This window comes from Penicillium brevicompactum, assembly GCF_028827555.1.
Source record: "Penicillium brevicompactum strain IBT 35665 chromosome Unknown utg000006l_segment0_segment0, whole genome shotgun sequence".
NCBI classification, from domain to species: domain Eukaryota; kingdom Fungi; phylum Ascomycota; class Eurotiomycetes; order Eurotiales; family Aspergillaceae; genus Penicillium; species Penicillium brevicompactum.
Genome location: NW_026623209.1, coordinates 483,196 through 510,637, shown reverse-complemented (window position 1 = coordinate 510,637; position 27,442 = coordinate 483,196). Strand labels below are relative to the sequence as shown.

Sequence of the window (27,442 nt, the reverse complement as noted above, 5' to 3'; positions counted from 1 at the left end):
CTTACCACCAATCATCATTGATCTCAAGCCACCAGTTGATGGCTACATGACACCAGGAGATGTTGTGCCAAGCTGCAATCTCCTCTTCTTCTAGTCAACTCGCCAAGACTACCTTCTTCCGCATGCTCATAGCTCCGAATGATGGCGTCAATATGCCTTTAAAAGGGGGTATCCTCTCCCAACGCAGAAATGCGTCAAGATCTCAATCGCCCTGACAGCACACCATGTCGAAAGCTGGCTTAGCTTTGCTGGCGTTTCTCGGACTCATGAGCCATCGTGCCTTGGCGGACTATTGCGTCTCTTCTTCTGCAGTGGTTAATTGGCTGGGTGACAATCCAACCTCTAACGCGGGTGTGACATTTGGTCTACCATGGCCGCAAGGAAAATACCAACTGGAGAAGACCAAGTTCAGCCTTCTCGGCGATGACGAGGAAATAGCAGGACTGGGCTCATGGGCTACCGGCTACTGGGCCGACGGCTCTGTCAAGTGGACGGGGCATGCCATAGCTGCATCAAGTGCGACCTATGATCAATACACAGTCGTTGCTTCGTCTTTAGGATGCTTCAACAAATCGTCGTCATCAACAGAGTCTGCCACGTCAAGGGATTCCCTCGCCATTACAAATGGACCCGATGCTCTCACCGTGAATACGGGAGAGATCACTGTCTCGTTTCCTAAAGAAGGCAATGTCCTAGTGAGCGATATCAAGACCAAAGGTGGCAAGTCTGTGGGATCGAATGGAAGACTAGTTCTTCAATCCCAGGACGCAGTGCCTGACAGCTCTGATGGCCGAGTCAATTCATCAATTCAGTATTCGAATTTCAACAGCAACATCGAGAAGGTCTCCGTTAATTCCACCTCGGTCCGCACTCTTGTCACTGTCAGTGGAAATCACACGGTGACTGGCGGTGCTGACCATGATCCGTGGCTTCCATTTGTTGTCAGATTCTACCTATACGCCAATTCCTCCTCTATCAAAGTGATACACAGTCTTGTTTTCGATGGAGGCGAGAAGGACTTTATCACTGGGCTTGGTCTACGATTCGATGTTCCCCTCAAGGGCGAAGAATACTACAACCGTCACATCAGGTTTGCTGGCGTGGATGGTGGTATACTCAATGAGGCGGTCCAGGGAATCACTGGGCTACGACGCGACCCCGGTCAAGAAGTCAAGACAGCTCAATTCGAGGGTCGTGAATTACCAGCCACTGATACCTGGGATAGCCGGGTTACCACTCGATTGAAATGGATTCCGACGTGGTCAGACTACAGCCTCACTCAACTGACAGCTGATGGATTCGGCCTCAAGAAGAGGACCAAGGCCGGCCAATCATGGGTCAAGATTCCCAGTGGAACGCGTGCCGAGGGTCTGGCCTATCTCGGAGGTGCTACTCAAGGTGGTCTCGCTGTCGGCCTGCGTGACTTCTGGAAGCGATATCCTTCCGGCTTCGATGTCTCGAACGCTGCCTCTGATAAGGGCGAAATCACGCTGTGGCTATATAGCCCTGCCGCTGATCCTTTGGATCTTCGGCCGTTCCACGATGGTCTCGGGCAACAAAACTACACAGATCAGCTCGACGCGCTCGAGATCACATATGAGGATTTCGAACCCGGCTTTAACACCCCCTACGGAATCGCTAGAACTAGCGAAGTGTATCTTTTCGCATTCGAGCAAACACCCACAAGTGACACATTGTCTTCCCTTGCTTCGTACATCAATGATCCTCCAGTGCTGGTACCGGAGCCGAAGTATATCCACGAAACGAAAGCTCTCGGAGAGTATTGGGCCTTGCCGGACACCACTAGTGAAGCTGCGAGCACCCTGGAAGACCGGCTTCACTTCATATTTGACTTTTACCGAAACCAAATTGAGCAGCGACGCTGGTATGGGTTCTTGGACTATGGCGATTTCATGCACACGTACGACACCGATCGACACACTTGGCGGTATGACGTCGGTGGTTATGCCTGGGACAACTCCGAGCTCTCACCGGATCTCTTCTTCTGGCTTTACTTCCTTCGCACCGGCAACGAAGATGCATACCGGTTCGCCGAGGCCTTAACCCGACACACTGGCGAAGTCGACGTGTACCACATTGGTGACTGGAAGGGACTGGGCACACGACATGGTGTCCAGCATTGGGCCGATAGCGCCAAGCAAGCTCGTATCTCCCAACCCCAATACCGAAAGTACTTCTTCTATCTCTCCGGTGGAGACGAGCGCGTCGGGGAGCTGCTGGAGGAATTGCTTGACACGGACAAGACGTATGGAAAGCTTGATCCACAGCGAAAGGTCCGAACAGATGGATGGACTCCTAGTCCCGATTCAACGGTTTCGTTCGGACTTGGAACCGATTGGTCGAGTCTCGCTGCCGGGTGGCTTGTCGAATGGGAGAGGCGTGGGTCAAGATGGGAGGAGGCGAAGACAAAGCTGAACAACACGATTTCCGGAATCGCAAACCTCACCAACGGCTTCGTGACTGGCTCAGGGTTGTACGATCCGGTCACTTGGACTTTGGGCCCTCCCCCCTGCTGACCCCAATAATCTCGGAAACGTGTCTATCTCTCATCTTAATGCTGTCTTCGGTCTCCCCGAAGTCGTCTCCGAAGCCATCGCTTATCTAGCGGATGACCTTCCCAAAGGATTTAAGCAAGCTTGGCTGGATTACTGCTTCTATTATCATGCTTCGGCGGCTGAGCAGAAGGCTCGCTACGGAGAGAGCTTCAGCAAGATCAGCTTGCTTCAAGCTCACTCCAGGCTAGCAGCTTACGCGGCATATGAAACTAAGAATACCTCATTGGCGCTGCGCGCCTGGAAAGACTTCTATGACAGCGACGGACTGGCGCCCGATGCCCCCTGGAACACCACACACGTCAATGGAAGTGCTGTTTTGGTGGCCGTCGACGAGGCCTCATGGCTGGCAACCAATGATATCGCGCAGTACGGATTGGCTGTCATTCAAAATTTGGCATATGTCGGGGACTCCCTTGCTGACTACCAAGCTTGAATTGCGACGCTGTAAAGTTGTGATGTTCCGGCACCGGGGCCCCGGGGCACTGGGGTTCTGTATGCCACAATATCTTAGGTACTACATTTTCAAGGGAGCACATTTTAGCACACTTTTAACGTTTCGTTGAATCTAGCACTATTCTCAATTAGGATGTCGAAGGCTTTGGTATCGGGTAATTGTCACTTTTATGAAAAACTTAGGCTTTCCCAGATGTCACTCCCAGTATTCCAAGGTTGGATACTACAGACTTTATCCACGGACCTTCGCAGGGTTTGCTCAACCTCGGGAGGGTAAGAGGTACCATGAGTCAAAATATACCTTTTTCTGCCGACTGCCACCTAATTCCTACGCAAACCTTCGACACTTCGCTCGTTCTCGTTTGAGTAAATTTCCATGGTGACTGTAATCAAATATTTGAATCACTCTTGAAATATAAACACTGAAATCTTGAGGTCCTTCCATGGGTTTTGCGAACCCCCAAAAGTCCCGAGGTCCCGGGATCACTTGTGAGTAGGTGTCTGAGAACATTTATGGATATCGCAAGAATTCCCAGGCGAAGTAGGTATTAGGCAAAAATCCGTCAGATAGGGCAATATCCAATTGAGAAGGTAGTTGCTATATAACACATAGTTTGACTAGACCCCAAAAGACATTCTCACACCAATTCAACAATGACTACAATATAAACAACGGAGTGGACCATCACTTCGAGATTTAGGAGGGGGGAGCACCACCAGCACCACCGCCGCCACCGCCACCGCCCATGCTGGAGCTCTCGTTCTCAACACCACCCTGCTCAGTGTAGTAAGCAGCAGGGGTAACACTGCTGTCCTGGGTAGGGTCGATACCGAGAGAGATCCAAGCGAAGATTCCATCAGAGACGTCATCTCCAAGGTAGACGTACTCCATGAAGGGGTCAATAGTATCAGCCTCCTCAGAGAGAATGGAGTCTTCGGCGTTGGTGGTGAGTTCCTGGGTGTTGGTGGAGTAGGGGGAAACCTTCTCAACGGCAGTGATGAGGTCCTGGTCGAAGAAGATCTGACCAACGTAGGAAGAGCTGGAAGTGTAGAGACCGGAGATGGTACCGTTGGCGAGAACTTCAGTCTCGTTGGAGGGGTGGGTCAGGACTGTGCCCTAATTAGTATGGGGTTCCATCATCTTGCTGGAGATTTCATACCGTGGATGTGGGTAGCACGGCTGGTGTAGTGACCGGGGAAAGTGGTCTGGAAGTGAACAACACCGTTGGAGTCACTTTCCTGGATACCGCGGAGGAAGGTGGAGTTGATGTTCAGTGTGTCGGAGGAGTCACCGTTGCCGCTGGCGACGATTCCGGAGTAGACGCCCTGTGAAAGTCAGTAATGTGTTCTTCAAAGGTGTTTGTCGGGTTATTCCCAGTGCATTGCTTACAGTGGAGTTGCAGTGCCAGAGATCAGTGTAGATCTCGGGAATGGGCTCGCAGGTGTTGGTGTTGATGAGCTGGATGTCCATGAAAAGGGGAACACCCTCTTGGTCCTCAGCAATGTTCTCACGAACAAGCTCACCAGTGACATCTGATTCGTGTTAGAGACGAATCTCAGTGCGTGAAACGTAGGGAGGTCATACAGTAAGGTCCCTGGGTCACATCGGGTCCGAGAATGCAAGTAGACTCAGAGGCAAACAGGACACTGGGGTCGGTGGAGGCATCGACACCAGTAAGGCTGGAGTGATGAGAGGTGCTCAGGGTGCTGTTGAGGCTGCGAGCCTTCAGGTAGTGGGGTGCTAGATGTGCATCAGTGAACTGTCAATGTTGTGGATGGACTTGATATCATACTCTGGGAAAGACCACGGCTGGCGCGGAGGTTCTTGACAGCATGCTGGCGACGAGCAACGTTGCGGTTCTCAAGGCCTCTGGCTCTCAGCTTGGAGGCACATCCAGCGAGGCTGCGAGACTGGACAGGGACAGTCTTGAGGAAGGCAGCACGCTCGGCGGCTTCAGCCTTGACGTCGTGGCCAGGATGAGCAGAGACAAAGCCAGCCAGACCAGCGAGGCCGACGGCAACAGCGGATGCGAGGTGAACCATGATGGAGAAGCCCGTTGAAGGATTGCAGACAGAGGCAGATGAAGTTGTGTGTGTGAGTGATCAACACATCCGGGTATCTGGGGGTCTTTTATATCCTCCCGGTCCGTCGACGGAGAATATCCACAGCGGGGAGATATGTGGATTAAGAATAGCTCCGCTTGACATAAACGACTTCGTGATGAAGCTGACGAGTTCTCTGGTCTGCCTTGACAAATGAAACGTGGAAGATTTCTCAGCGCAGAGGGTCCCTTGAAGCTGCAGGCCCCGCAGCGGAGCATGCGGTGTCCATCAATGAGATGAGGCAATGCATGGTGAATAGTTTGGAATGAAATGCCATTCATTGGGCCTCGGCGTCTGGCGAACGGAGAAATGCCATGGTTCGGTAACGATTATGCTCGATTCCATGACGAATCCACTGTCGATCATGTTGCAACTAGTGCCCCCTGCCAAGGAACATTAGTCGACTGTTGTTGGGGATGTTTCAAACATGGGGATTTAAGGCTTTCGGCGGGTGTAAAGGTTCTAGAATAGGGCTGGCGCGGAGTGGACCAAGTGATCGACATGACTGACGAGGCATAAATCAGCGTCGAAAATGGGCCTTGTTCTACATCATGAGGCTACATTTGCACTCACAGTGACTGCTATCAATCATTCAGTAGAATGGACTTCTTCCAATGGTTGCCATCTGCGGCAGTATAGCGTCGTAGTCGAGTAACACCTCTCCCCCGGCTGGGCACGGAGAGATAGGGAAAGTAACAATTGAACATCCCTGTCAATTGCCACCAACCAGGTTTCAAACAATACTAAGCTGTACTCTAACCTCCGAGGCGGAGGCTTCGTGGATATTTTGCATGCTAAAGTGGTGGTGTACGTACTTCGAGTCTTGGCAGCCGCGCCGCTACGATAACAGTCAGCGGAGATTTCAGCGCCGAAGGCTGCGCTCGAAATTCAGCCAACTACAAACATGCCGCGCCCACCCCTGTCTGTCCGGTTTTCACCCCTTTCTCTGTCCAAACAATACGCATGCGAGGTCCACTTTCCAAACTTGAGCACGATTACTCCGTAGAGTTGATGTATCGAAGGCGACTGGCTCGAAGCTCTAATTTTGCCAAGTCGCTGATGTAATCAACACAAGGCTTGGCAATTGCTTGCTGTTCCGAAGATCTGCCGGTGTTTGAGGCCGAGGGTGGAAATATTAATAGTTGCCGCGGCTCTATTCCGTACGTGTGGGTATTTTTTCCCATAACCATGTGCACCGCTCACCCTTCCACTTGGCGCATGCGCGGCCGCTACAAATACTCATACATCAGCGTTACGAGAGAGTTTCGTGTATGAAACACATGGAGCAATCCAAGCAAAAAATTATTAGAAGATTATGGTACATGCAACTGGGTGGATATCAAGACAATGTCTCATAAAGCGTCAACGCATGATAAGGATAACAAGCAACTCTCGTGATCGTGATCATCGAGGCAAATTCAAGGGGGCTGCGACCTTGGAGGAAGGCCAGCACAGAACCAGTCTGGCACATTAAACCTCCTGCTGAGTGACAGTGGGGACAGCCTGGGCCTTCTCATCGATCATACCGATCTCAGCGGCGAAGGTAGTGTGGGGCTTCCACTTGGAGGAAGTGCGGGGAGTGGTCTCTTCCATCATCTTGTCGACCTGCTCAAGAGTAAGACCCTTGGTCTCGGGGATCAGGAAGTAGGTGTAGACAAAGGCGCAGGTGCAAAGAGAACCCCAGATAAAGAAGACCTTGGAACTGAGGTTGCCCTTGTCAGTGTCGACCATGTAGGGGGTGATAACGGCGATGATGCAGTTCCAGAGCCAGTTGGAAGCGGTGGAAAGACCGACACCACGAGAACGGATGGGCAGAGGGTAAATTTCACCGATCACGACCCAGGCACCAGGACCCCAGGTACTGGCGAAGAAGAAGATGTAGATGCAGATGAAAGCGATCATAGCACTGATGGCCTTGGGGTTGTCACCGTCAGTCACGCCAATGATGGCGACAATGAACTGGCAGATAACCATTCCCAAGGCACCCCAGAGGAGAAGAGGGCGACGACCGAACTTCTCAATGGTGTAGAAGGAGATGGGAGTGGAGCAAACGTTGACGATAGTGGTGATCATGCTCAGCAAGAATGGGTTCTGAATTGTGCCGAGCTGAGTGAAGAATGTGGTTCCGAAGTAGAAAATGAAATTGACACCGGTCCACTGCTGCATCATCTGGAGGGAGGTACCGAGAATAGTGCGACGGAGGTTGCTGTTGGGGTGCCAGAGACTTCCAGTGAAGCAGTTGAGCCAAGAGGTGAAGTAGCCTCCCTGGGGGATAGCCAGAAGCTCGTACTGGTTGTTGGCGTCGATCTCATTGAGCTCAAGCTCAACGTACTCGGAATCAGCAGGCTGGCCACGAATACGGGCCAGGACGGCGCGGGCCTTCTCCTTCTCGCCCTTGCGAATGTAGAAGCGAGGAGACTCGGGGAGCAAGAAGAGACCAATGGCGAGAATCACAGCCCAGAGCATTTGAAGAGCAATGGGGATGCGGTAAGCACCAGTGTCCATGCGGTTCTGGGTAGCGTAGTCCACACAAGAGGCCAGCATCAGTCCAATGGTGATGCAGAACTGGTAGCCAGAAACAATAGCACCGCGGACCTTGCGGGGTGCAATCTCTGACATGTAGAGGACAATGATAGCAGAAACGAAACCAATACCGAATCCGGCAATCAAACGACCAGCAACGAGAAGTCCCAGACTGCTAGCGGCAGTCTGCAAGATAACACCAATAATGAAGATACCACAGCCGGAGATAATGGTCGTCCGACGACCATACCAATCAGCCAAATCACCAGCAATCAGAGCACCGAAGAAGGTTCCAGCAGAGAGAATCGAGACAATAAGCGACTTTCGGGAGGCAGGGATGACAAAGGCGTCCTTGTCAGTGATCAAGAGGTTGGGGTCCTACAGGTTGAGGTCAGATATATTTCAGATGTGAAGTGCGTGTAGATCCACTTACAAGACCCTCGTATTGCATGATGAACTTCTTCATGCCCAAAACACCACTGATGTAACCAGAGTCATATCCGAAGAAGATACCACCAAAGGCAGCAAAGGCGCACATCAAGTAAGCCTTCGCGGTGACCGGAGCCTCGACACGCGAGGCATCCGCAACCGCGGAGACAACACCACCGCCGGGCATGGTTGTCAGTTGATTAGATGCTGTAGAGTTTGTGTCTGACAATATCCAAAGATGAAGAGTGAGGTTGAAGAGATACCCTTTGAAGAGATAATCAAAAGAGATGAAGATGTAGTAGAAGGAAGAGTGAAACTGGAGGGGGAGGAAAGGCAGTTTATATGCAGTCTAAAGTGAGCCACTTGAGCTTGGAAGTCTTCCCCCATGGGCTCCCCCAATCCCAAAAATACCCGTAAAAGTATAAACCTCTCTTAGACCCAGCCTGTCGGCAAGAAATAGACCTACATCGGCTGGGACGCTTGAACGGGGCCAGTGTAGCCAAGTCGGCCCTGAAAATGCCATCGTTTAGTGAATACCACGCGACAATTGGAACCCGGGGAAGCATGGCACGGCCCAAGCCGTGAGGCGAATGGAGCACCCTCATTGGCTCGTCAACATGGAGTTGAATGTCCGGGGGGAAAGAATGGGCCCCAAGACCCTAATTGCCGTGGGAGTTCAGCGGTGGTTGGTCAGAATGACACATCTGGAACCGTGGACAGCCAAACAGAGCCTCGGGTCTAGCCCGAACCCCATAGTCCTGATTCGTTTCCTTTCGTCTGGTCGCATTCCTCGCCGGCTCACGTCTACTTCAGGCTGTGAGTCCGCGGGGAAACCACCGCCCATTGGTGCTTCCGCCAGGGTCGTGCGCCACGTGCCTCGAAAGGATTTTCTTCGTTTATTTTTTATTTTTTTTTAGTTCGTCTGTCTTTTTTTTACAAGTCATTTGTCCAGTCAAATACTAGCGTTCTATTTATTGTACGATATACATCCAATCCATGAATCTCATCTGAGTCACCTCCATCGCCTGCGACAGTACATTTTATTTGGGTCTGCTGACCCCCTCCAGGGCTATACTTGGTAATCTATACGGAAACACCGAAACTTGGGAAATGGAAAGGGGAACATCCCAATGTCACATTGGAGGCAAGCCGTGTAAAGCACAGACCCTAGAAGCGCCACGAAACAACTTCCTTCTCCCTGAGAGGAAAAAAAAACCTAAGAAACTAAGGGTCTTGGCGTAAGGCGGGCTGACGGCCAAGTGCTCGGAGTATATGGATACAGTGGAAGAGAACAGAAATCCATCCAGACCACGGGAGCCCTCGAAAGAGTTCTGGAATCCATGGGTAGAGTGCTGGAATACCCCCGTAGACAGAAAATAAGATACAAGGAGAATAAAGCGAACCCAAAATCCGATCGATCAACATGTCAAGCAGCTCGGGCATAACCGAGCCAGTCTCCGGGGCCAGGGTGGTTCCACCGAACCCCAGAACACAAGATTTCTCATGGCTTTTCACTCCGGGGAAAAGAGCCATTCACACGCGGACTCGCTTGTGCCATGGGGTCTTGGGACGCCTTTCATCTCCGCATTTCTCTTGGCCGTCACGTGAAATTGATTCTTTTCTTTCTTTCGTTTTTGTTCTTGACGCGGTGTCGCAGCAATACCGGACTATTATCGGTAAGATGTAAGAGGGCCCTTGCTTGCCGTCGCTTGGGGGTCTGTCGTGGTGGCATGCTATTCGACACAGCTGGAAACTTTCAATGTCGGTCCTCTGACCTCTCTCCTGTGGCCAAATACAGTAAATGCAAACTGAACTGGCCATGTTTCTTTGCGATGGAACCATAGTGGGGCACTGTACCATAACATCGAGCCCGAGCTGCTCAAAAAACTGGACATTCCGACCGACGGCTTTTGTCTGGAGCCGAGTATTTCATTATTCCAATACCGGCATTTGGTGCCGGTGAGCGCTTTCCGTTAGAACTCGACCGGGGAAAATTTTTGCTTCGGGCTGTCAAAGCTCGGTAGGTGCCGATATGTTGGGGGTTTTCTGGAGAAGTCTCCGCCCGAAATACGGAGTAGTCTGGGGAATGGCCGGATTCAGTCCCCGGTGAATATGTCGTTCCATTGTTGTTGTCTACTTCAGATTGCTAGTCGTGATTCGCCAATATCCATGGATATCTTAAAGTTACATCTGATCTCGGCATTTCGACTGGCCGACATTACTCAATTTGGCAGCCCTGGAGGTGATACAAAAAGTAAATGCGACCTGGGATAGCATGTTTCTGCTTAATTCTTCACAAAAGATCATTTGTCTTCATTCACTCTTACAAAAAAGATAATTGAGCGCAACCTCTAGCAGTTCGCAGGAATTCGGGACTTGTTGACAATGAACCAAAGTTTGTTTAGTGTTTAGTGATGAAACCCGATAACCTTGGAACAAGACTCCGAACTCCATTGATTACCAGATTTCCTACACGCGTGCTCAAACCCTAACTACAGAAACAGTCCATGATGTATGCTCCACACTAGCGAGAGACAATCTCAAGCCCATCCAGTTGGCCGTTGTTCCGCCAGTCCTCAATCTGGGTAACAAAGCTTTTGATACCCTCTCCCCAAATGCTAAACCGAGCTGCGAGGATGGCTTGATCTCCACTCAACTGAAGCCCCTCCCGATTCCAATAGCCTGGGGTGCAATTGAGGATCCCCTTGAGTGCTCCTGCTCGCGACAAAACCTTCCACGTCCACTCATTTTCGGCTTCAACGCTGGGCTCGACGGAAAACCTAGAAGATGTTTTGTCGGATTTCTGTACATTGGCATTGCTTGCTTGCGAGATGATATGCGCCACATGGATGGCAAGTTCATCCAACACATAGACCTGGTTGACGGATGCACCTGCCTGATAGGGACCTGGCATGAATAGATTAGGGAATCCATTTGTACACACTCCGTGTAAAGTTGCCAGACCACTCTGGCACTTCTGCTGGAAGGTTTGACTTCCGCGTCCGATGATTGGAATGCTCCCTCGGTCCGCACCTCCGCCAAGAATGTAGCCGGTTCCAAAAATTATCGCATCCAATTCAAACTCTTTTTCGTCAATCCGAATGCCTTTGGCGGTGACATCCTTGACTCCTTTCCCATTTGTGTCGACTAGGATGACGTTTGGTTGATTGAATGTCTCCAAAAACGTGTCACTGAAGCAGGGACGCTTGCACCAGCCGTGGTACCAGGGCTGCAGGTTGGATGCGGTTTCTGGGTCAACCACTGTGTCGGTGATGCGGCGGCGGAGCGAATCTTGGCGATGCAGGTCTGTCTTGGACATTCGTTCTCCGTAATCGGATTCGTGGGCCTGAGGACCCCCGATCAGCATGCTGAATGATGGCATCGTGGTCCATTTATCTGCAACAAGGTTGGCTTCGGGAAGAGGATTTTCGTTCGACACGAATGCGTTGAAGTTCTCTCGTCGGCGCTTTTGCCACCCCGTACCTGTCTGTTTAATCCATTGGCGCAACGCCAAATCGGGTACACAGTTGTTGCGTAAGTCCACAGCGGAGGAGGTCCGCTGGAATACAATGAGCTTCTTGGCTGATTTGGCGAGATGAGGGATTGCTTGAATGGCAGATGCACCAGTGCCAACGAATCCAACAGTCTTATCTTCCAGTTGACTCAACGCTGGGTTTTCCGGAGTGCCTCCGGTGTAGTCGTAGTCCCAGCGCGATGTGTGGAAGACCTTTCCCTCATATTGATCCAAGCCATTCAACTTCGGAATCTTGGGGGCGTCCAACAACCCAGTGGCTAGAATGACAAAATCGGAGACGATGTGTTGTGCCGGCTGACCGTCTTGTCTAATTCTCGATGTCCATTCGCCATCTTGGTCATTCCAAACCAGCTTGTCCACCGTCGCGTTGAATAGTCCCCTATCACTCAGTTTCCAATGCTCAGCGATGTGATGGGCATGTTCTTTCAACTCTTGTCCGGATGCGTACTTCTGGGATGGCATGTAATTTGTCTCTTCCAATAGAGGCATGTAAATGTAGCTTTCGACGTCGCAAGCAAGTCCGGGGTATCGATTCCACCACCACGTTCCCCCGAACCCTCCGGCTGCGTCCACAAACATGATCTCATTTTCCAGGACGAACCCTGACTCAAGCAGTCTGACGGCAAACAGTAACCCACCAAATCCTGCACCGACTATGAGCACGCGAATCTTCTCCATGAGACCTTTCAGACGTCCAAGATCTTCGGAAATGGCTTCGTTGTCTGAACTGCTGTCCCCGTAACTGGTGTACTGGAAAGGGCCATCTGAACGCCATCTTTTCTGTCTTTCCTCATCATATCGAGCGCTTTTGCGCCGCACTTCGTTGTCGCTGGTTTGATCCATGGTGACGGGGTAGGAGGGAGAAGAGCGAGAAGAAAGAGAAAGAGAAAGAGAGAGAGAGAGAGAGAGAGAGAGAGAGAGAGAGAGAGAGAGAGAGAGAGAGAGAGAGAGAAGGGAGAGCACGAATGCAAGAGAGGGAGAGAGGAGGAAAGAAGCTCTATAGATCTCGGGCTATCAACTTCAGCAGCGGAGAGCTTAAGCAATCAATAAATAATAGAAACTGACGAACAGTCGGAATATCATGTTAATAGCATCGTTTCCATTCTTAACAGGATGTACTGTCCTGAACCCTCTGACATTCCTATTGAAGGCTCACTACAATCGGAATTATTTGAAGCAAACGTTGAACGTTCGTTCGTCATCCTAACTGGGCCTCCAGATATGCTCTGGGTACATGGATTGGACAATCCTGCTCCCCAGTAAGAATTTTCTGGAAGTCGTTTGTGCTGCATGTTTGTAGTCGTAAAGCCTCCCTGTGGTGGCTTTTCTCTGTGGCTAATTGAGGTTATTACGGAGTACGGAGTACGGAGTAGACTGAAGTGGTTTCTCGCTCTCGCACTTTGGCTCCCAATCGGGAAGTCTTTGAAGGTGGATCGGGAAGTCCGACGTTTACCCTGAAAGCGCCACTAGTGCCTGTGGTTTGTATGGTTTGTTTTGTTTTTGGTGGTGCCAAGAGCGCTAATGGTTTCTGTTTGGTCGGTGGCCGGCTTGGCTTGCTTCCGATCCAGCTTGGCACTTCCCATTTGGTCCACGAGAGGTGCGATTTGACGAGAATGCTGTTCAAACTGCTGTCAGATCAGAAGTGATCTGCACCTTTTAGATGAAATCGAATTCCGATTCGAGTTGTTCCACCTGTTGGGTCAGCGCTAATGCTTAGACCCTGAGGCTCCATGTCCGGATGCTACAGGCTATGCTAGGAAGCTATATAAACCCGGCACAAATGAATTCAATCCAAAAAGGAGAAATAATCAACTCTTTTCGTTGGCATCAATTTCCACACAAGATGCATCCTTCGGCCCCCACGTTATTGGGGCTGGTTTCCCTGTTGCCCTTGGCCTTGTCCGAAAAAGTTGGCTACTTTGAATCTTCTTCATGTGCGCATCCTAAAGGTTTCGCATCGTGTTACAAGGATATAGTAGACGTTCGTTACACGACTTGTGTAAATGAAAATTGCGGTGGTGGAGGCGAGGCCTGTGCCAAATCATGCGGCGGAAGTATCTCCTGCATGAACCAAAAGTGCCCTGATCTGGGGATCGATTGCGTAAACGCGTGCGAGTGTGAGCGATCCGCCCTCTATATCGATTGCGCGGGTACCCATTGCTGGAACCAGGTGAGAAACCAAATTATCAAATGGTCTGAACACAAGCTTACAAACGCCTCGCAGGTCTACTCCTGTGAATACCAAGACACTGTCATGGACTTTGTGTCATCATGTACCAATCCCAATCGCGAAGGGCTACCATACTGGCCAGTACCCGATGATGCCCCTGGCTCTTGCTCTTGCAACCTTGGCAAGATTGATCTCAAGGAGTCACAGATCTCAGACCACATCACCCAATGCGCCAATAACGAGACGAACCTTGCTCAGTTTTCAGAAGTTGAGGACATAAACAACTATGGCAAAGCTTGCCTCTGCTGCGCCTACAGTGGTATCATTTCTGCGTATATTGGACTCCCATATCTCCATGGCAATCTGTCTTTACAATATCACGTACATCAGTTGCTAACCTGGTTTACCAGTATTTGGGACACCTGCCCGGACACTAAGCCCTCGCTGCTGAGTGCAGACGAGTGGTTCAACCAACTCTTGATTCCAGGTGACTGGGACGAGTGTGGACCGTATTTGGAAGCCTACGACTGCGCTGGTGACTTAGGCTATGGTCGCCCAGAGAATGGTGGCATCAGTAAATTCTGGAGCCCAAGCAGCATGCCGACAAACGGCACTAAAACCGTTTCAAATATTGCAGGCGTCATCTCTAGCCCGGTCAGCGGTGACACTTTTACTTGGACCTTTGGCAGGACGACCAATGCACTAGGAGCGACTACCAGTCCTGTAATTCATACTGTGACCGTGTCTTCTGCCAATGCGGTTGTGACTGACACCAAGGCCAAGGCCACCGGTGACAGTGGAAGTACTGCTACCAGTACTTCGAGCGGTTCAGCAGCGAGTGAAACAAAGCCAGGCATGGGGTCTGCCCTCGAGGTTCCCCGGTGGACCACAAGTTGTATTATTGTGGCTTTGGTTATCTCCGCTTTGTGATTCAGGATTTGGCACTTTCAATGTTAATGAAAAGGGGTTGATCCATTCTCAAGTAGAAATAATTGATATTTGAACAAAATGTCTGCATGGAACAGGCAAACACAGAGTGAACTTTCGACGCCCTCCCGTACACGAGATCTGATCGCTACTTCAGATAAGCTCTCCTGATGCGGTGCTTCACGCATATCGCAAGCTCACTGGATTGCAATGTCCGCACAGGACAGATAAATCTGACCGGTCTGGAAGGAGTTCCATTTCCAGGACATCAACGTATGGTTGGAAACATAATCAGGAATCTTGATCTTCTTCGAAACTGTATAGCCGCCCGAGATTGTCGTATCACATGAGTATAGCGCGGCGTTATCAACGCCTTGGCACTTTGTTCCATCGAACGCGTTGCATGTAAACCAGTCGTTACGTTGACACGCCGCACCGCTGGGGCAGTCAGGGCTGTAATCACAGGCCTGCCCGTCCACATCGGTGCATGGTAAAAGGCCTGCCTCAAAGCAATCTTCGGCTTCCTGCTTTTCCGCCTCTGTGGGGAGGTATTCCGGGTCCAGGAATTTGTCCACAATGTCCTGCTGTTGGCAGATGCGGTAGGTGAACATGCCTCCGTGATCACCATTGTGGTCAAGGCACCAAACAACATCAACAACCTCACCAGCTGTATAAGTGGTGACTACACTGGATCCCCAGTCACTGCCTGGCTGGTTATAGTCAACGCTCACGCGGGCATTGTAACCACATGGCCCACTCCGGCCGATGGCTGCTGAGTCGAGGTCAGGCCAGGAAGAGACAGGTTCCAAGATACTACACTCGGGGCAAGTATCTACGCCAGCCTAAACAACGGTTAGTTGAGATGTTTGGGTCACTCTGTAGCTCCCCATATCTTACCTTGAACCCTAGTTTTGTCCGACTATCTGGCTGCCAGAGATAGCCATGACCTGTCGCCAGAGTCACGAGTGAGACCAGAACAAGGGCTCCAGACTTCATACTTCCAAGGTTTCGTTTGCGTTGGCTGGAGTGCGAGTAGGAGTTTCCCGCTATGTGATCTTATGGGAGTGAGAATGTAGGCTGCGATGATGAACATGAGGGCTCACAGCTCGGCGAGCTTCATTTATGTGTGTCCTCAATCCTCCAACATCCACCCTGGAGCTTGGGAGGCCGTCTGGGCCGGGTCACCCATCTGCAGGGGACGGAAGGGGAAGCCAATGGCAAGTTCGATGTGTGATAAATATATTCACGTAGCCAAAATCGAAGCAGCCAGCGGATATGTGCGCAGTGGGATCAACGTCGGTACTACCAAGTGTAGCACGGGGTTTCGGAATCACGACGGTCTAACGACTTTCAAGGGCCGAGACAAGATTCGAAACTCGCTTAAGTTGAAGGTCCCTATTTTCTTCGATTGTTGTTAGAATGTCCTGTGCTGGATTTGGTAGAGCATGACCTGCTTGGCGATCCTTGGCTGCAGTCGCAGCGTCCGATATATCTCCGCAGCAGAACACCCGTAACCGACGCAAAATGCAAATTAGAAATTAATTTGAGAAATAAGTGAGTGCATATTTGTTGGCTCCGTAGATACCTGAGCATGTCTTGACCCCGGGAGGGGCTGAAGGTGGACTAAGAGTTTGGTGTGAAACGTTACCCAAAATATCTCAACTCCTGGAGAGTCCCGCCCGATCGTCAGATTTCCAGAACTTGCAAGGTTGAAGCACTTTGATTTCTCCACACAGCTCGGTTAATCTCAATTCAGTTACTCCAACCTAGACTTCTACGGCCTCCGCATTGGTTTACGTGAAACCTGGGGGTTAAGCGAGTCATGAGCCAAGCAGCCCCTATTCTCGCCATCGCTATGGTGGCGGCGGGCTACCTCTGCGTCCTCTGCGCCACCCCGCCCAACCTTTCCCCAGACCAGAAGGATCGCCACCAAAATGATCGCTTAAGCGTTGTGTCAGGCAACTTCGCCCTCGTCGCGCGCCGGTTCACACTCGCCATAGCCATCTATCACGCGTTGTTGGTAATGACACCACACTACGCGGCAGGCCGAATTGGACAAATTTGCCCCAATCCTCAAAACATCAACCCTGATGTGATCACGTGGAGTGCTATTCCTATCGCATCTCTTTTGTTGATATTCATTGGCGCGTATATTCGTCTCTCGGCCTTTGGCGGGCTCGGGAAATCCTTTACCTTCCACCTTGCCACACCGGATCATTTGGTGACGACCGGCGTATACAACTGGGTTCAGCATCCAAGCTACACAGGAGCCGGCATGGTTCTCACTGGGGTGGTAATATTGTTCTTTAGGTGGGATGCAGCGCCAGCTTGCTGGATTGCTGAATCGGCTGTTACTCAATTGCAAGGATGGGGGCTAAGCACTTCCCTGATGCTATTAGGCACAGGCTTCTGGGGAATGGGAATGAGAGTACTTGACGAGGAGAGTATGCTAAAGCAAGCCTTTGGTCAGGAATGGGAAGATTGGCATCGATCAACAAAGAGGTTTGTCCCTGGCTTGTTTTGAATGCTGAGATTCTGAGACCTTTATTGTACATAAATCTCAATATGTCTCTTGGAAAACGAGAACAATGCAATAACCACCCTTCTCGTGAATATTTGGCCTCGAGGTTCCGGGTAGTTGGTCTTGGGTGTTCGAACACATTCAAGTTGGAAAACGATGATGAACTATGACTTTTCATGCACGTTGGGCCCAGTATCTTCTCTCGTGGGCACAGCGTCCAGAGCATCGATGGACATATCAACACGGGGTCCCGTGAAATTCTTTCTTCCGTCTACAATCCATTGGAAGACTGAAATGATGATGATGACTGCAAATGCAGCAATGCAATAGTCTGGATCGAGAGATTAATGAAGGGCTTGTTAGAAATATTGGGAAAGCAACTCACTCATACTACTTCCCGTCACTGTGCGGGAAGGCGGGAAAACGAACAACACAGTTGTCAGGAGAATGTATGATAATGCGACCTAGTCCAATCAGATGAGATCTCACTTGCTGGAAGGCTCGCGACTTACAATATCAACAAACCACCCGACGGCATTTGGTAGTTTCCACTTTCTTTCCGGTAGCGAATTGCGGCCCTGGAGGCAATTAACGGCAATGGGTATTCCATAAGATAGATCCAGCGCGACAACCGAAGCAGAGATGATGGCGTTGAAGGCACTTTAAGTTGTAAGCTATGTGCCAATATTTACCAAAAGTGAGATTACCTTGATGAGCCCAAGAAAATGCACCCAAAGGCAATGACGACGACAACACTTAGCATCAGTGCGTTGAGTGGTATTTTCAAAGTCGGATGAACTGTCGCGAAAAAGCGAGAGGCAGGAAGGCCTCCGTCTCTGTGAATGATCTGTGAGTTACCGCTTCGAGGATCATCCTCATATTGTGGATTAATTACCTGGCAAAAGCAAAGATCATTCGGCTGCTTGTTGTCATCACGCTGATGATGGCGAACACCAAGCAGACCAAAGGCAACCTTTTGTCCAATGTCAACATTCGTGGCTAAGAAGGATATCCTTCGAAACGTACATCAAAAGGCAGATAGCCCCAGCATTACTCTTGGTGGCGTCGATCAGGATCTGCAGCAAAGGGCCTGCAGCAGATGTCGTCACCTTTTCCATATTCCCAGCGACGAACAGAAGGACTATCAAAAAGATGGAACCTGTGACTGTGCCGATTCCAACACAAGAAACCATGATTTTCGGCCCTTCGACATCGGCGTTGGGTACCTCTGGTTGCACTGTCAGTGCATTTCCCCTTTGTTGTCATTGTAACATTTTACCTTCAATCATATGTGCGACGGCATCCTGGGTTCGATTAGCTGGGTTGCATATGATTTCCTCGCTCAGAACTTACGAAGGCCGTCACGCCAAGTCCTCCCTGAAGCAACTAGACTGACGTTAGTATGGTTTGGGTGTCTGATCAAGATACTTACACCCAGAAGCCATGCAACCCCATCAGGCCCTGTTTGAAATTAGCCATGATTCTCCTTGAGGGCTTGAATGGTAACGAACATCCGGTGGTGTTGATAAAGTCACAGAACACAAAGCTGAAAATGTTAGAAATGCTTCGAAAAAGAGAAATTCCAACACTGAGAGGGACCCGTACTATGCTGAGTTGTAGTTTGGAGAAGCGCATGCAAGAACTGTAATCGAAACAAGCACGAAGCCACCAATAGACCACATGACTGTATTTTGTCAGACATGCACTGAATTCTGGCTATGAAACACGCACAGGCTCCACGGTAAATGACCGGCAAAACGGAGTTCATGAAAGCATTGATGATAAAAGATCCCAAAGTCAATCCAATGTAGATCAAGAATTGATGCCACCGCTGCGGAACATAGCTCTGTATAGGGGATCAGCGACCTGTGGGATTGCGCGTTGGCAAGAGGGCAATTTGTTACCTCATGAAGGACTGAGATGATGCCCACAATCAATTGACTCGAGAGAAGTGAGTTGGTCGCAACAAGCGCAACCTTGAGAGCAATCAGCTTTGATTCTTCGAATATCCATTGTGCTTACCCAGCCCGCGACATTGATCCAACCAGTTATCCACGATAATATCGGAACGGTTCTTGGCCAAGCGACTTTTCTCCTATTAGCGGGAACTTTGAGGTTATCTACGTGCACTTACTAGCTGAAATTGAGATTAGCTTTGGTGCAAACGAAGAGTGGGCCAACTCACCTGCAACCCAATGATACTGTCCCCCAGCCCTGCAAGAAAAATCAACAAACGCACATAAGAACCAAGTGATTTTCAGACATACGTCGGGTATGCCGATAGGAATTCAGCGAGAGAGCATGCAATGCAAAGATTGCAAAATCCTGCAGTCACCAGCCCTGAAAATTGCGTGTCAACGAAGCCCCTAACCTGATGTATGGCAGGACCCACCCCAGATAACGCTGGTGCTTCCCCCAGATGTAAGACTGATCGACAAGCTAGCCGAAAGTGCGGTCCAAGACTGTTTTGACGGTTAGTAACGCAATCCCGGTCGCGGTGCCTAACATACATTGAGAACTGCAAACGCCAATCCCAACATTGACCTGTCAACCAGTTAGCGTCAACTTTCAACAAGCTGTCAATACATCATACCAGGTAGAATGGCTACGCTGGAGCTCAGGCCGGTGGCCCATAGCCGCCAACCGAGCATCATCACCTTCAAGCGGGCCGTCCTTCATTGTGGAGTCTGTTGATTTTGCGGAGAAATTTTCACCAGCACCCTGGGGCGAGGTGCAGTCTAAGTATGCCACACACTAACGTAACAGGCAGGCATTGCCAGGTAATCCCCTTTACGGATAGCTCCGACAGGGTTGCAGATGTATGCGGGGAAGCTGTTGGAGCCGAGTATCAGGAAGCTCAGAGTAGAGACAATGAATGCAAATGCTGCCTTATCTGCGCCTTATCGCCCAGGCGCGTTGACGCTAGAGTGCTTAGTTGGCTGCTTTGGTCGATCTTCGCATGGACTTGCCCGACATCTCATAGACTAAGCATGAGACGAATCATGATAAGGCTAGGTTCGATATTGTTTTTTTACATTGCATCCTGCGACCTCGGTCAAATACCATTCGGAGTGGTGTTCTTATTGGTCACTCATAGCTTTTAGTCAATATTCGCATTCAATGATCCGTTAGTCACAGGCAGTTGCTTATCCTCTCGCTGTCGATTGCATCTCTTCATCTCCACTGTGGGTGCAATCTGCGCTACTGTAGGAGCCAAGGAGGCGGAGAAGTAGACAATTCTAATCATCGGAGCATATCTCCAGAGAATATTTGATCGATATTACATTATCTTACTACGTTTTCCATGCCCATACATCTGGATCTCTTCTATCGCCGACCATACGAAGCCCCTGGATTGGCGATGGAGTGAATGAGCGCGGTCCGAGGTAAAATGCAAGCGAAATGTGAAACAGTCTCCAAGCATCCATCCTGTTTATATCTTGATCATCTGCAGCCCTGGAAGTTAAGTTCCAAATATAATTTGTATTGTTGGTACAATGTGAACACTAAAAAAAAATATGCCCATACAGTCTCAGCGCCGAGTGTGGACGGCGCACCAGTCCATTGTGCCAAAGAGTCAAATTCACAGTCCCAAAACTCCACCATGAAATCGCAAATCGCAAATCGCAAATGAAAGATCGAAAAATATCCGTCACTTCGAAACTACCAGCATTTTGAAGCGTTGGGGAGGAAGAAGGTGTCGTTCATTGAACGTTGTAGGTGTCAAGGGCCTGCTGGATATCGTGGAGACTGTTTTTGTCGCCATATGCGTCCATGAGTTGTTGGTTTTTCGCTAGGCGTTCCTGCTCCTCCAGCATGGAGCGCTCTTGTTGCAACTTGGCCTCGGTATAGTAGTTGTATGCAGCGAATCCTATACGGTCAGCGCGAGTACAAGATGATACAGGATATCAGAATGAACATACCCAGGCCGATGGTCGCCATCAGGGGGATCAGGCTTGAAAGTCGTTAGAATGAATTTCATTAAGGGGGTGGTTAAACTTACACCCGCCCTTTCGGCTTCATCATGGTCGGCCCGGATGGGTTGGCATATCGCTTGTTGGCACCGAGTGTGAACTGAGACATGATATATAGTACAGAGTGTGAGATCCAGAGGGGATGTGAATGATATTGAAGAGTTTGTTCGAGGGATAAATTCAAGGGCAAGTTGAAGGATCACGGTTGAACGGAATGGGAATTGCGGGGAATGGTGACGTGGGGAGCCGAGGGTTGTCGGGGCTCTTATGGCAAGGGGTCAGGCGATCATGCGATCATACAATCATACAACTCAATCGAATGATTTCTGCATGAGCGGAGTAAAACCTGCAGGATTCTACTCCGTAGATCTGATGTATTTAATATTATTTCGTGCCCTACACTGACATGTCATAATTGAATCATTGTGTCGTTTAATCGTGTTAACACTCGGCAATGATTAACGGCTTCTCATAACCTCATTGAAACATCGTTCATATCCGCGTATATCCGAATATTGTCTGACCGTCTTACAAAGGGGCCATTAAGAAAATGAAACACAGTCACTTCACTAGTCCAAGCTAGTCTAGTGGCCATTGTTCTGAGGCGCAGGGGTGGCCGGGCCCTCCGGGGTAACATAAGCCTGGGGTTATTCGTCAGCTATCGCCATCGCGGGGAATGCTTCCATGCCACACGTACCTTGGTCATTCCACCATCAACAACGAAGTCGGTTCCGTTGACGAAGCTGCTCTCGTCGCTAGCGAGGAAGACGACGGCATGAGCCTGCTCAATTGCCTCGCCGAACCGACCGGTCGGGAAGTGGACCTCGCGGCGGTGGCGCTTCGCCTGGTCATCACCCAGCCAATCTTGCAGAAGAGGGGTGCTATATTTTGGTGAGCAGCTGTGCAAAATGGTTCTGTTGTGATGGAGACCTACTTCAGGGGGGGCAGGGCACAACGCATTGAAGCGGAAGCCCTCACGGGCGTGGACAATGGCCAGCTCCCGGGTCATAGCGAGAACAGCGCCCTTGCTGGCAGTGTATGCCAACTGGGGAGTGGCAGCACCAACCAGAGCAACCACACTAGCGGTGTTGATGATACTGCCACGGGCCTTCTTGTGACGACGCAGACTGAGGACGGCATGCTTGCTACCGAACCAAACGCCCTTGACGTTAATGTTGTGTGTGAGATCCCAGATCTTCTCGGGGGTGTCGATGGCGTCGGCATCGTTGGCGTGCATGATTCCGGCGTTGTTAAAGATCACGTCGGTGCCACCCCAGCTATCTTGTGACTCGACCATCGCCTGTACGTCCGACTCCTTGGATACATCGCAGCGAATCGACTCAACACGGGGTGCGGCAGGCACAACCTCCTTCACCTTGGCCAGTGCCTTTTCGAGCGCGGCGTCCGATACGTCAGCCATCAAGACATTGGCACCCTCACGGGCGAATAAGATACTGGTTTCGAGGCCGATACCACTAACAACGCCAAAATGAGTTAGCAAGATATTGTTGAAATACTTCGCAGCGACTCATACCCGCCTGCACCGGTAATGATGGCATTCTTGCCTTGGAGACGTCCTCGGGGAGTAGTTGCGGCCATAATGTGTCAATATGCGAGCTCTGTCTTGATATGGGCTGTTAGCGATGTCTCAACAGTTCAGGCGTTCTGTTCCCAAACGACTCCTGGCACACACTCACTAGAATTCAGTGCAATGGGTCAATCTGAGATATGTGTCAATAATAAGTTGTATACGCGGGGCATCGATTGCTGCTGTGGATACCATTAAGTAAGCGGTGACGATGTTGGCTTAGAGTGGGAAAGCGTCACTGATAAGCTCCCGAGCTTCGGCCCCCTCGAAGTCCCCGTGACGAATACCTTGCTTTCCTCTTTCACTTTCGCTTTCAATTTTCCTTTTGTGAGCCCATTCGTCCTTTGTCACTATGTCGAGCAAAGAGCCCGAGGTCGAGGTCACGGCTGAAAATGTCGCTGAGATCCTCAAACACGATACCAAGGTGAAGGTGGCTGGAGTGGATGTAGATGGCATCCTTCGAGGAAAGATCATGAAGAAGGACAAGTTCTTGTCTATCATCACCGAGGGCTTCGGATTCTGCTCCGTCATCTTTGGCTGGGACCAACATGACGCAACCTACTACAAGGAGCTGACTATCAGCAACAAGGAGAACGGATACCGTGACCTTGTTGCGGTGCCTGACCTGCGCAGTTTCCGCCGCATCCCATGGGAAGGCGATGTACCATTCTTCCTGATCAGCTTCCTGGACCCCGATACCCGCGAGCCGGTCTGCGCTTGTCCGCGTGGATTGCTGAAGACAGCGGCAGCCAAAGCCGAGGCGGCGGGGTATCGGGCAATGGCAGGTGGTATGTTGCAGCAAATCCTTTTGAATGACTCAATGGCTGACTTGATCGATCTCTGCAGCCGAATATGAATTCTACCAGTTCCGTGCACCGGGCAATCACACAACCCCCGAACAGGGCGCCTCTGCGACGGCCGCGTTCCTGCAATCGAATCCTCCTCAAGCCCTGCCGTCATTAACAGAAGGCATGTTCGGATATTCGATCACTCGGCCGCTCCATAACCAAGATTACTTTTATGGCATTTTTGACGCCTGCGAGAAGTTCCGTTGCGATATCGAGGGATGGCATACCGAGAGTGGGCCGGGAGTGTTTGAAGCTGTGGGTTGAACTGAGGAAGACGTGGTTGCATTGGGGCTGACATCGGACTAGGCATTACAATTCGGTGAGGCGAAAGATATGGCCGATAAAGCTGGGTTATTCAAGTGAGATCACTGTGCTCCGTTCACAGTGCGTGCAATGGCTAACCATCTCGGATGTTTAGGTATACCGTTAAGGCGTTTGGAATCAAGCACGGCATCACGCCGTGCTTTATGGCCAAGCCCCGTCAAGGCCTACCTGGCAACAGCGGACACATGCACATTTCGCTCGTCACTGCCGACGGCAAGAACGCCTTCATCCGCGATACCCCCGACCCCTCCCCTCAATACCCCGATATCGCTCACCTGTCCGACCTGGGTCGACACTTCCTGGCCGGTCTGCTGGTCGGCCTGCCGGACATCATGCCGATCCTAGCTCCGACCATCAATTCCTATAAACGACTGGTGGAGAACTTCTGGGCCCCCGTCACAGTCTCCTGGGGACTGGAGCATCGGGCGGCCTCCATTCGACTCATCACTCCACCGACAGCGAGCGCCAAAGCTACTCGGTTTGAGGTGCGAGTGCCAGGAGCGGACACCAACGCACACTTCGTGTTGGCCGCAATCCTGGCCCTGGGATGGCGCGGTGTGGAGAAGAAGCTCGAGATCCCTGTGCCGCCCCTCGCCCGTGGTGAGGATATGGGCGGTGCCAGCGATCAGGGCGTCCGCCTAGCCAAGTCGCTGAAGGAAGCCATTGTTACATTCTCAAGACCTGAGAGTGTTGCACGAGAGGTCTTTGGTGACTCATTCGTGGAGCATTTCGCGGGCACACGGGAGCACGAGGTGCGCTTGTGGGAGGAGGCCGTCACCGATTGGTAAGTGCTTTTCTACAACCCCATCCACATGCATGCTAACCTTACTAGGGAGATGAAGCGGTACATAGAAACCGTGTAATTGCCATATCGCGCCAATCTATACACTCTATTTTGTACATAGTCACGTTAAAGCATACGCAGTAGCAGGATCACTACTTCAGACAAATATAGTACCCTATTTGGATATATGTACCTCTTACTCCGTATGCAATCTTGAAGCGTCACATGTCGTCACATGCGACACATGCGACAGGGACGGGTCAATTCGGTTACTCCCATCCTCTGCCTGCCAGCGACCATTGGCTGTTATACCGCGGCTGATTGGACTTCCGGGGAGTTTTGTACAGTCATCGGGTGAAGCAGGGACAGGGAAGGTGAGTTTGGCAAGGTTTGAGGTCAGACGTGAGAATTCGTGGTGATTATCGTCACGATCATTATAATAGAAAAACGAGAGAAAAAAACTATATAACCATCAGGTCTTCCGGACGAGAGAATTGACGCGAAAGCAACACTAAGCCGACGATAAGACTCGGTATGCGGCGTCTCCCGAGTTCATCGGTGGGGGGAAACCGCCCTTTTTGAAGCCGAACGCCCTGGCAGATCGTGTGGTGGCCTGAATTGGTGCCTGAAAACACGCGGGGAACGGGCAATGTCGGCCGAGAGGAAGAAAAGCGTAGAGTTTCCCGCGGCAAAGTGGACTGGGCGAGAGTCTGGGGCAGTCCAAGCTTCTCGCCGGTCGCGGTCAAACGGTTAGCAGCTGCGGGCGTCGGCATTCCGCTTATCATAGGCGGGTCAACGATGAACAACCGCGGCACTTTCGGGGTCTGTGACGTATTCTATCGGACAGATGGGTTCTGTATATAGTTGTTCCTATAGCCTTGGGAATGACTCCTCATTCTGTTTTCTTCTCTAAAAACTAAGATTTCTCTGGGCTTGAGATATCTACTTCTATATATGGACCACTAGCATATACATCTACCTCCCGCTATCGCATATACCTTCCAAATATGTCTCACGTCGAAACACAGCTCAAGGATGTGTCCATCCTGGGCGCCATCAGCAACGATGCTCGCAAAATCCTGACCAAGGACGCATGTGCCTTCCTCGCTCTGCTGCACCGCACCTTCAACCCTACCCGCAAAGCGCTCCTCCAACGCCGTATCGACCGCCAGGCCGAGATCGATAAGGGCAACCTCCTCGACTTCCTCCCCGAGACCAAGCACATCCGTGAAAATGACGCATGGAAGGGTGCTCCCCCGCCCCCGGTCTGGTGGACCGTCGTGTTGAGATCACTGGTCCTACCGACCGCAAGATGGTGGTGAACGCCTTGAACTCTGACGTCTGGACTTACATGGCCGACTTCGAAGATTCGAGCGCCCCTACCTGGGACAACATGGTCAACGGCCAGGTCAACCTGTACGATGCCATTCGCCGCCAGGTCGACTTCAAGCAGGGTGGCAAGGAGTACAAGCTCCGTACTGACCGCACCCTGCCCACTCTCATCGCCCGTGCCCGTGGCTGGCACTTGGATGAGAAGCACTTCACCGTGGACGGCGAGCCCATCTCTGGTGGTCTCTTCGACTTCGGTCTGTACTTCTTCCACAACGCCAAGGAGCTTGTCGCTCGCGGCGCCGGTCCTTACTTCTACCTGCCCAAGATGGAGTCTCACCTCGAGGCCCGTCTCTGGAACGACGTCTTCAACCTTTCCCAGGATTACATTGGTCTCCCTCGTGGTACCATCCGTGGTACCGTTCTGATTGAGACCATCACCGCTGCCTTCGAGATGGACGAGATCATCTACGAGCTCCGCGATCACAGCTCCGGTCTCAACTGCGGCCGCTGGGACTACATCTTCTCCTTCATTAAGAAGTTCCGCCACCACCCCAACTTTGTCCTCCCCGATCGCTCAGATGTCACCATGACCGTGCCCTTCATGGACGCCTACGTCAAGCTCCTCATCAAGACTTGCCACCGCCGCGGCGTCCACGCCATGGGTGGTATGGCAGCTCAGATCCCCATCAAGAACGACCCCGCCGCCAACGACAAGGCAATGGAGAGCGTCCGCGCCGATAAGCTGCGCGAGGTGCGCGCCGGTCACGACGGTACCTGGGTTGCCCACCCCGCTCTCGCCGCCATCGCCTCCGACGTCTTCAACAAGTACATGCCCACCCCCAACCAGCTCTTCATCCGCCGCGAGGAAGTGAACATCACCGCCAACGACCTCCTCAACACCAACGTCCCCGGCAAGATCACCGAGGACGGCATCCGCAAGAACCTGAACATCGGCCTCAGCTACATGGAAGGCTGGCTCCGCGGCGTCGGCTGCGTGCCCATCAACTTCCTCATGGAGGATGCTGCCACCGCCGAGGTCTCCCGCAGTCAATTGTGGCAGTGGACCAAGCACAACGTCAGCACCTCTGACGGCAAGCGCATGGACAAGGCTTTTGCTCTGCGTCTGCTCCAGGAGCAGGCTGATAGCTTGGCTGCTAAGGGTGGCAAGGGTAACAAGTTCCAGCTTGCTGCTCGCTACTTCGCTGGCCAGGTCACTGGTGAGGATTACGCTGATTTCTTGACCAGCTTGCTGTACAATGAGATCTCCTCTGCTGGCAGCGCTGCTAAGCTCTGAGCGGGCGATGGCTTTATGATGATGAATACCCTTTTCCTTATTTTACTTCCCATAATGGAGT

At 51.2% G+C, this 27,442-nt stretch overlaps 11 protein-coding genes across 11 annotated transcripts; 5 read left to right on the top strand and 6 right to left on the bottom strand.

The window, feature by feature from the left end:
• Positions 1 to 224: 224 nt before the first annotated feature.
• N7506_008371 (uncharacterized protein) lies at positions 225 to 3,009 on the top strand (the record flags this gene model as incomplete). Its single annotated transcript, XM_056957664.1, is given in 2 exon segments — positions 225 to 2,477; positions 2,491 to 3,009. The coding sequence occupies 2 exon segments, from the start codon at positions 225 to 227 to the stop codon at positions 3,007 to 3,009; spliced, it is 2,772 nt and encodes a 923-aa protein (XP_056807054.1).
• Positions 3,010 to 3,726: 717 nt separating this feature from the next.
• Positions 3,727 to 5,072, bottom strand: N7506_008370 (intradiol ring-cleavage dioxygenase; the record flags this gene model as incomplete). Its single annotated transcript, XM_056957663.1, has 5 exons — positions 3,727 to 4,139; positions 4,190 to 4,355; positions 4,420 to 4,562; positions 4,615 to 4,770; positions 4,823 to 5,072. The coding sequence occupies 5 exons, from the start codon at positions 5,070 to 5,072 to the stop codon at positions 3,727 to 3,729; spliced, it is 1,128 nt and encodes a 375-aa protein (XP_056807053.1).
• A 5,536-nt stretch (positions 5,073 to 10,608) lies between these two features.
• On the bottom strand, positions 10,609 to 12,462 carry N7506_008369 (flavin-containing monooxygenase; the record flags this gene model as incomplete). Its single annotated transcript, XM_056957662.1, has 1 exon — positions 10,609 to 12,462. One exon carries the CDS (start codon positions 12,460 to 12,462, stop codon positions 10,609 to 10,611), a length of 1,854 nt encoding a protein of 617 aa, XP_056807052.1.
• A 1,222-nt stretch (positions 12,463 to 13,684) lies between these two features.
• Positions 13,685 to 14,719, top strand: N7506_008368 (uncharacterized protein; the record flags this gene model as incomplete). Its single annotated transcript, XM_056957661.1, has 1 exon — positions 13,685 to 14,719. The coding sequence occupies one exon, from the start codon at positions 13,685 to 13,687 to the stop codon at positions 14,717 to 14,719; it is 1,035 nt and encodes a 344-aa protein (XP_056807051.1).
• A 194-nt stretch (positions 14,720 to 14,913) lies between these two features.
• Positions 14,914 to 15,712, bottom strand: N7506_008367 (Chitin-binding domain 3; the record flags this gene model as incomplete). The annotated part of the gene is made up of 2 exons (XM_056957660.1): positions 14,914 to 15,558; positions 15,614 to 15,712. 2 exons carry the CDS (start codon positions 15,710 to 15,712, stop codon positions 14,914 to 14,916), a joined length of 744 nt encoding a protein of 247 aa, XP_056807050.1.
• Positions 15,713 to 16,538: 826 nt separating this feature from the next.
• N7506_008366 (methyltransferase family protein) lies at positions 16,539 to 17,240 on the top strand (the record flags this gene model as incomplete). Its single annotated transcript, XM_056957659.1, has 1 exon — positions 16,539 to 17,240. The coding sequence occupies one exon, from the start codon at positions 16,539 to 16,541 to the stop codon at positions 17,238 to 17,240; it is 702 nt and encodes a 233-aa protein (XP_056807049.1).
• Positions 17,241 to 17,401: 161 nt separating this feature from the next.
• N7506_008365 (Amino acid/polyamine transporter I) lies at positions 17,402 to 19,916 on the bottom strand (the record flags this gene model as incomplete). Its single annotated transcript, XM_056957658.1, has 20 exons — positions 17,402 to 17,544; positions 17,623 to 17,701; positions 17,750 to 17,897; positions 17,945 to 18,073; positions 18,133 to 18,210; positions 18,264 to 18,465; positions 18,517 to 18,541; positions 18,591 to 18,623; positions 18,670 to 18,698; positions 18,749 to 18,783; positions 18,843 to 18,921; positions 18,969 to 19,083; positions 19,142 to 19,213; positions 19,260 to 19,324; positions 19,372 to 19,374; positions 19,423 to 19,451; positions 19,505 to 19,577; positions 19,630 to 19,699; positions 19,748 to 19,781; positions 19,831 to 19,916. 20 exons carry the CDS (start codon positions 19,914 to 19,916, stop codon positions 17,402 to 17,404), a joined length of 1,527 nt encoding a protein of 508 aa, XP_056807048.1.
• A 1,025-nt stretch (positions 19,917 to 20,941) lies between these two features.
• Positions 20,942 to 21,320, bottom strand: N7506_008364 (uncharacterized protein; the record flags this gene model as incomplete). Its single annotated transcript, XM_056957657.1, has 3 exons — positions 20,942 to 21,108; positions 21,161 to 21,192; positions 21,241 to 21,320. 3 exons carry the CDS (start codon positions 21,318 to 21,320, stop codon positions 20,942 to 20,944), a joined length of 279 nt encoding a protein of 92 aa, XP_056807047.1.
• Positions 21,321 to 21,795: 475 nt separating this feature from the next.
• On the bottom strand, positions 21,796 to 22,810 carry N7506_008363 (putative short-chain dehydrogenase/reductase family protein; the record flags this gene model as incomplete). The annotated part of the gene is made up of 3 exons (XM_056957656.1): positions 21,796 to 21,852; positions 21,909 to 22,686; positions 22,746 to 22,810. 3 exons carry the CDS (start codon positions 22,808 to 22,810, stop codon positions 21,796 to 21,798), a joined length of 900 nt encoding a protein of 299 aa, XP_056807046.1.
• A 341-nt stretch (positions 22,811 to 23,151) lies between these two features.
• N7506_008362 (glutamine synthetase family protein) lies at positions 23,152 to 24,834 on the top strand (the record flags this gene model as incomplete). Its single annotated transcript, XM_056957655.1, has 5 exons — positions 23,152 to 23,587; positions 23,646 to 23,902; positions 23,954 to 24,006; positions 24,066 to 24,755; positions 24,804 to 24,834. The coding sequence occupies 5 exons, from the start codon at positions 23,152 to 23,154 to the stop codon at positions 24,832 to 24,834; spliced, it is 1,467 nt and encodes a 488-aa protein (XP_056807045.1).
• Positions 24,835 to 25,762: 928 nt separating this feature from the next.
• On the top strand, positions 25,763 to 27,381 carry N7506_008361 (malate synthase; the record flags this gene model as incomplete). Its single annotated transcript, XM_056957654.1, has 2 exons — positions 25,763 to 25,982; positions 26,003 to 27,381. The coding sequence occupies 2 exons, from the start codon at positions 25,763 to 25,765 to the stop codon at positions 27,379 to 27,381; spliced, it is 1,599 nt and encodes a 532-aa protein (XP_056807044.1).
• Between the last annotated feature and the right edge of the window lie 61 nt (positions 27,382 to 27,442).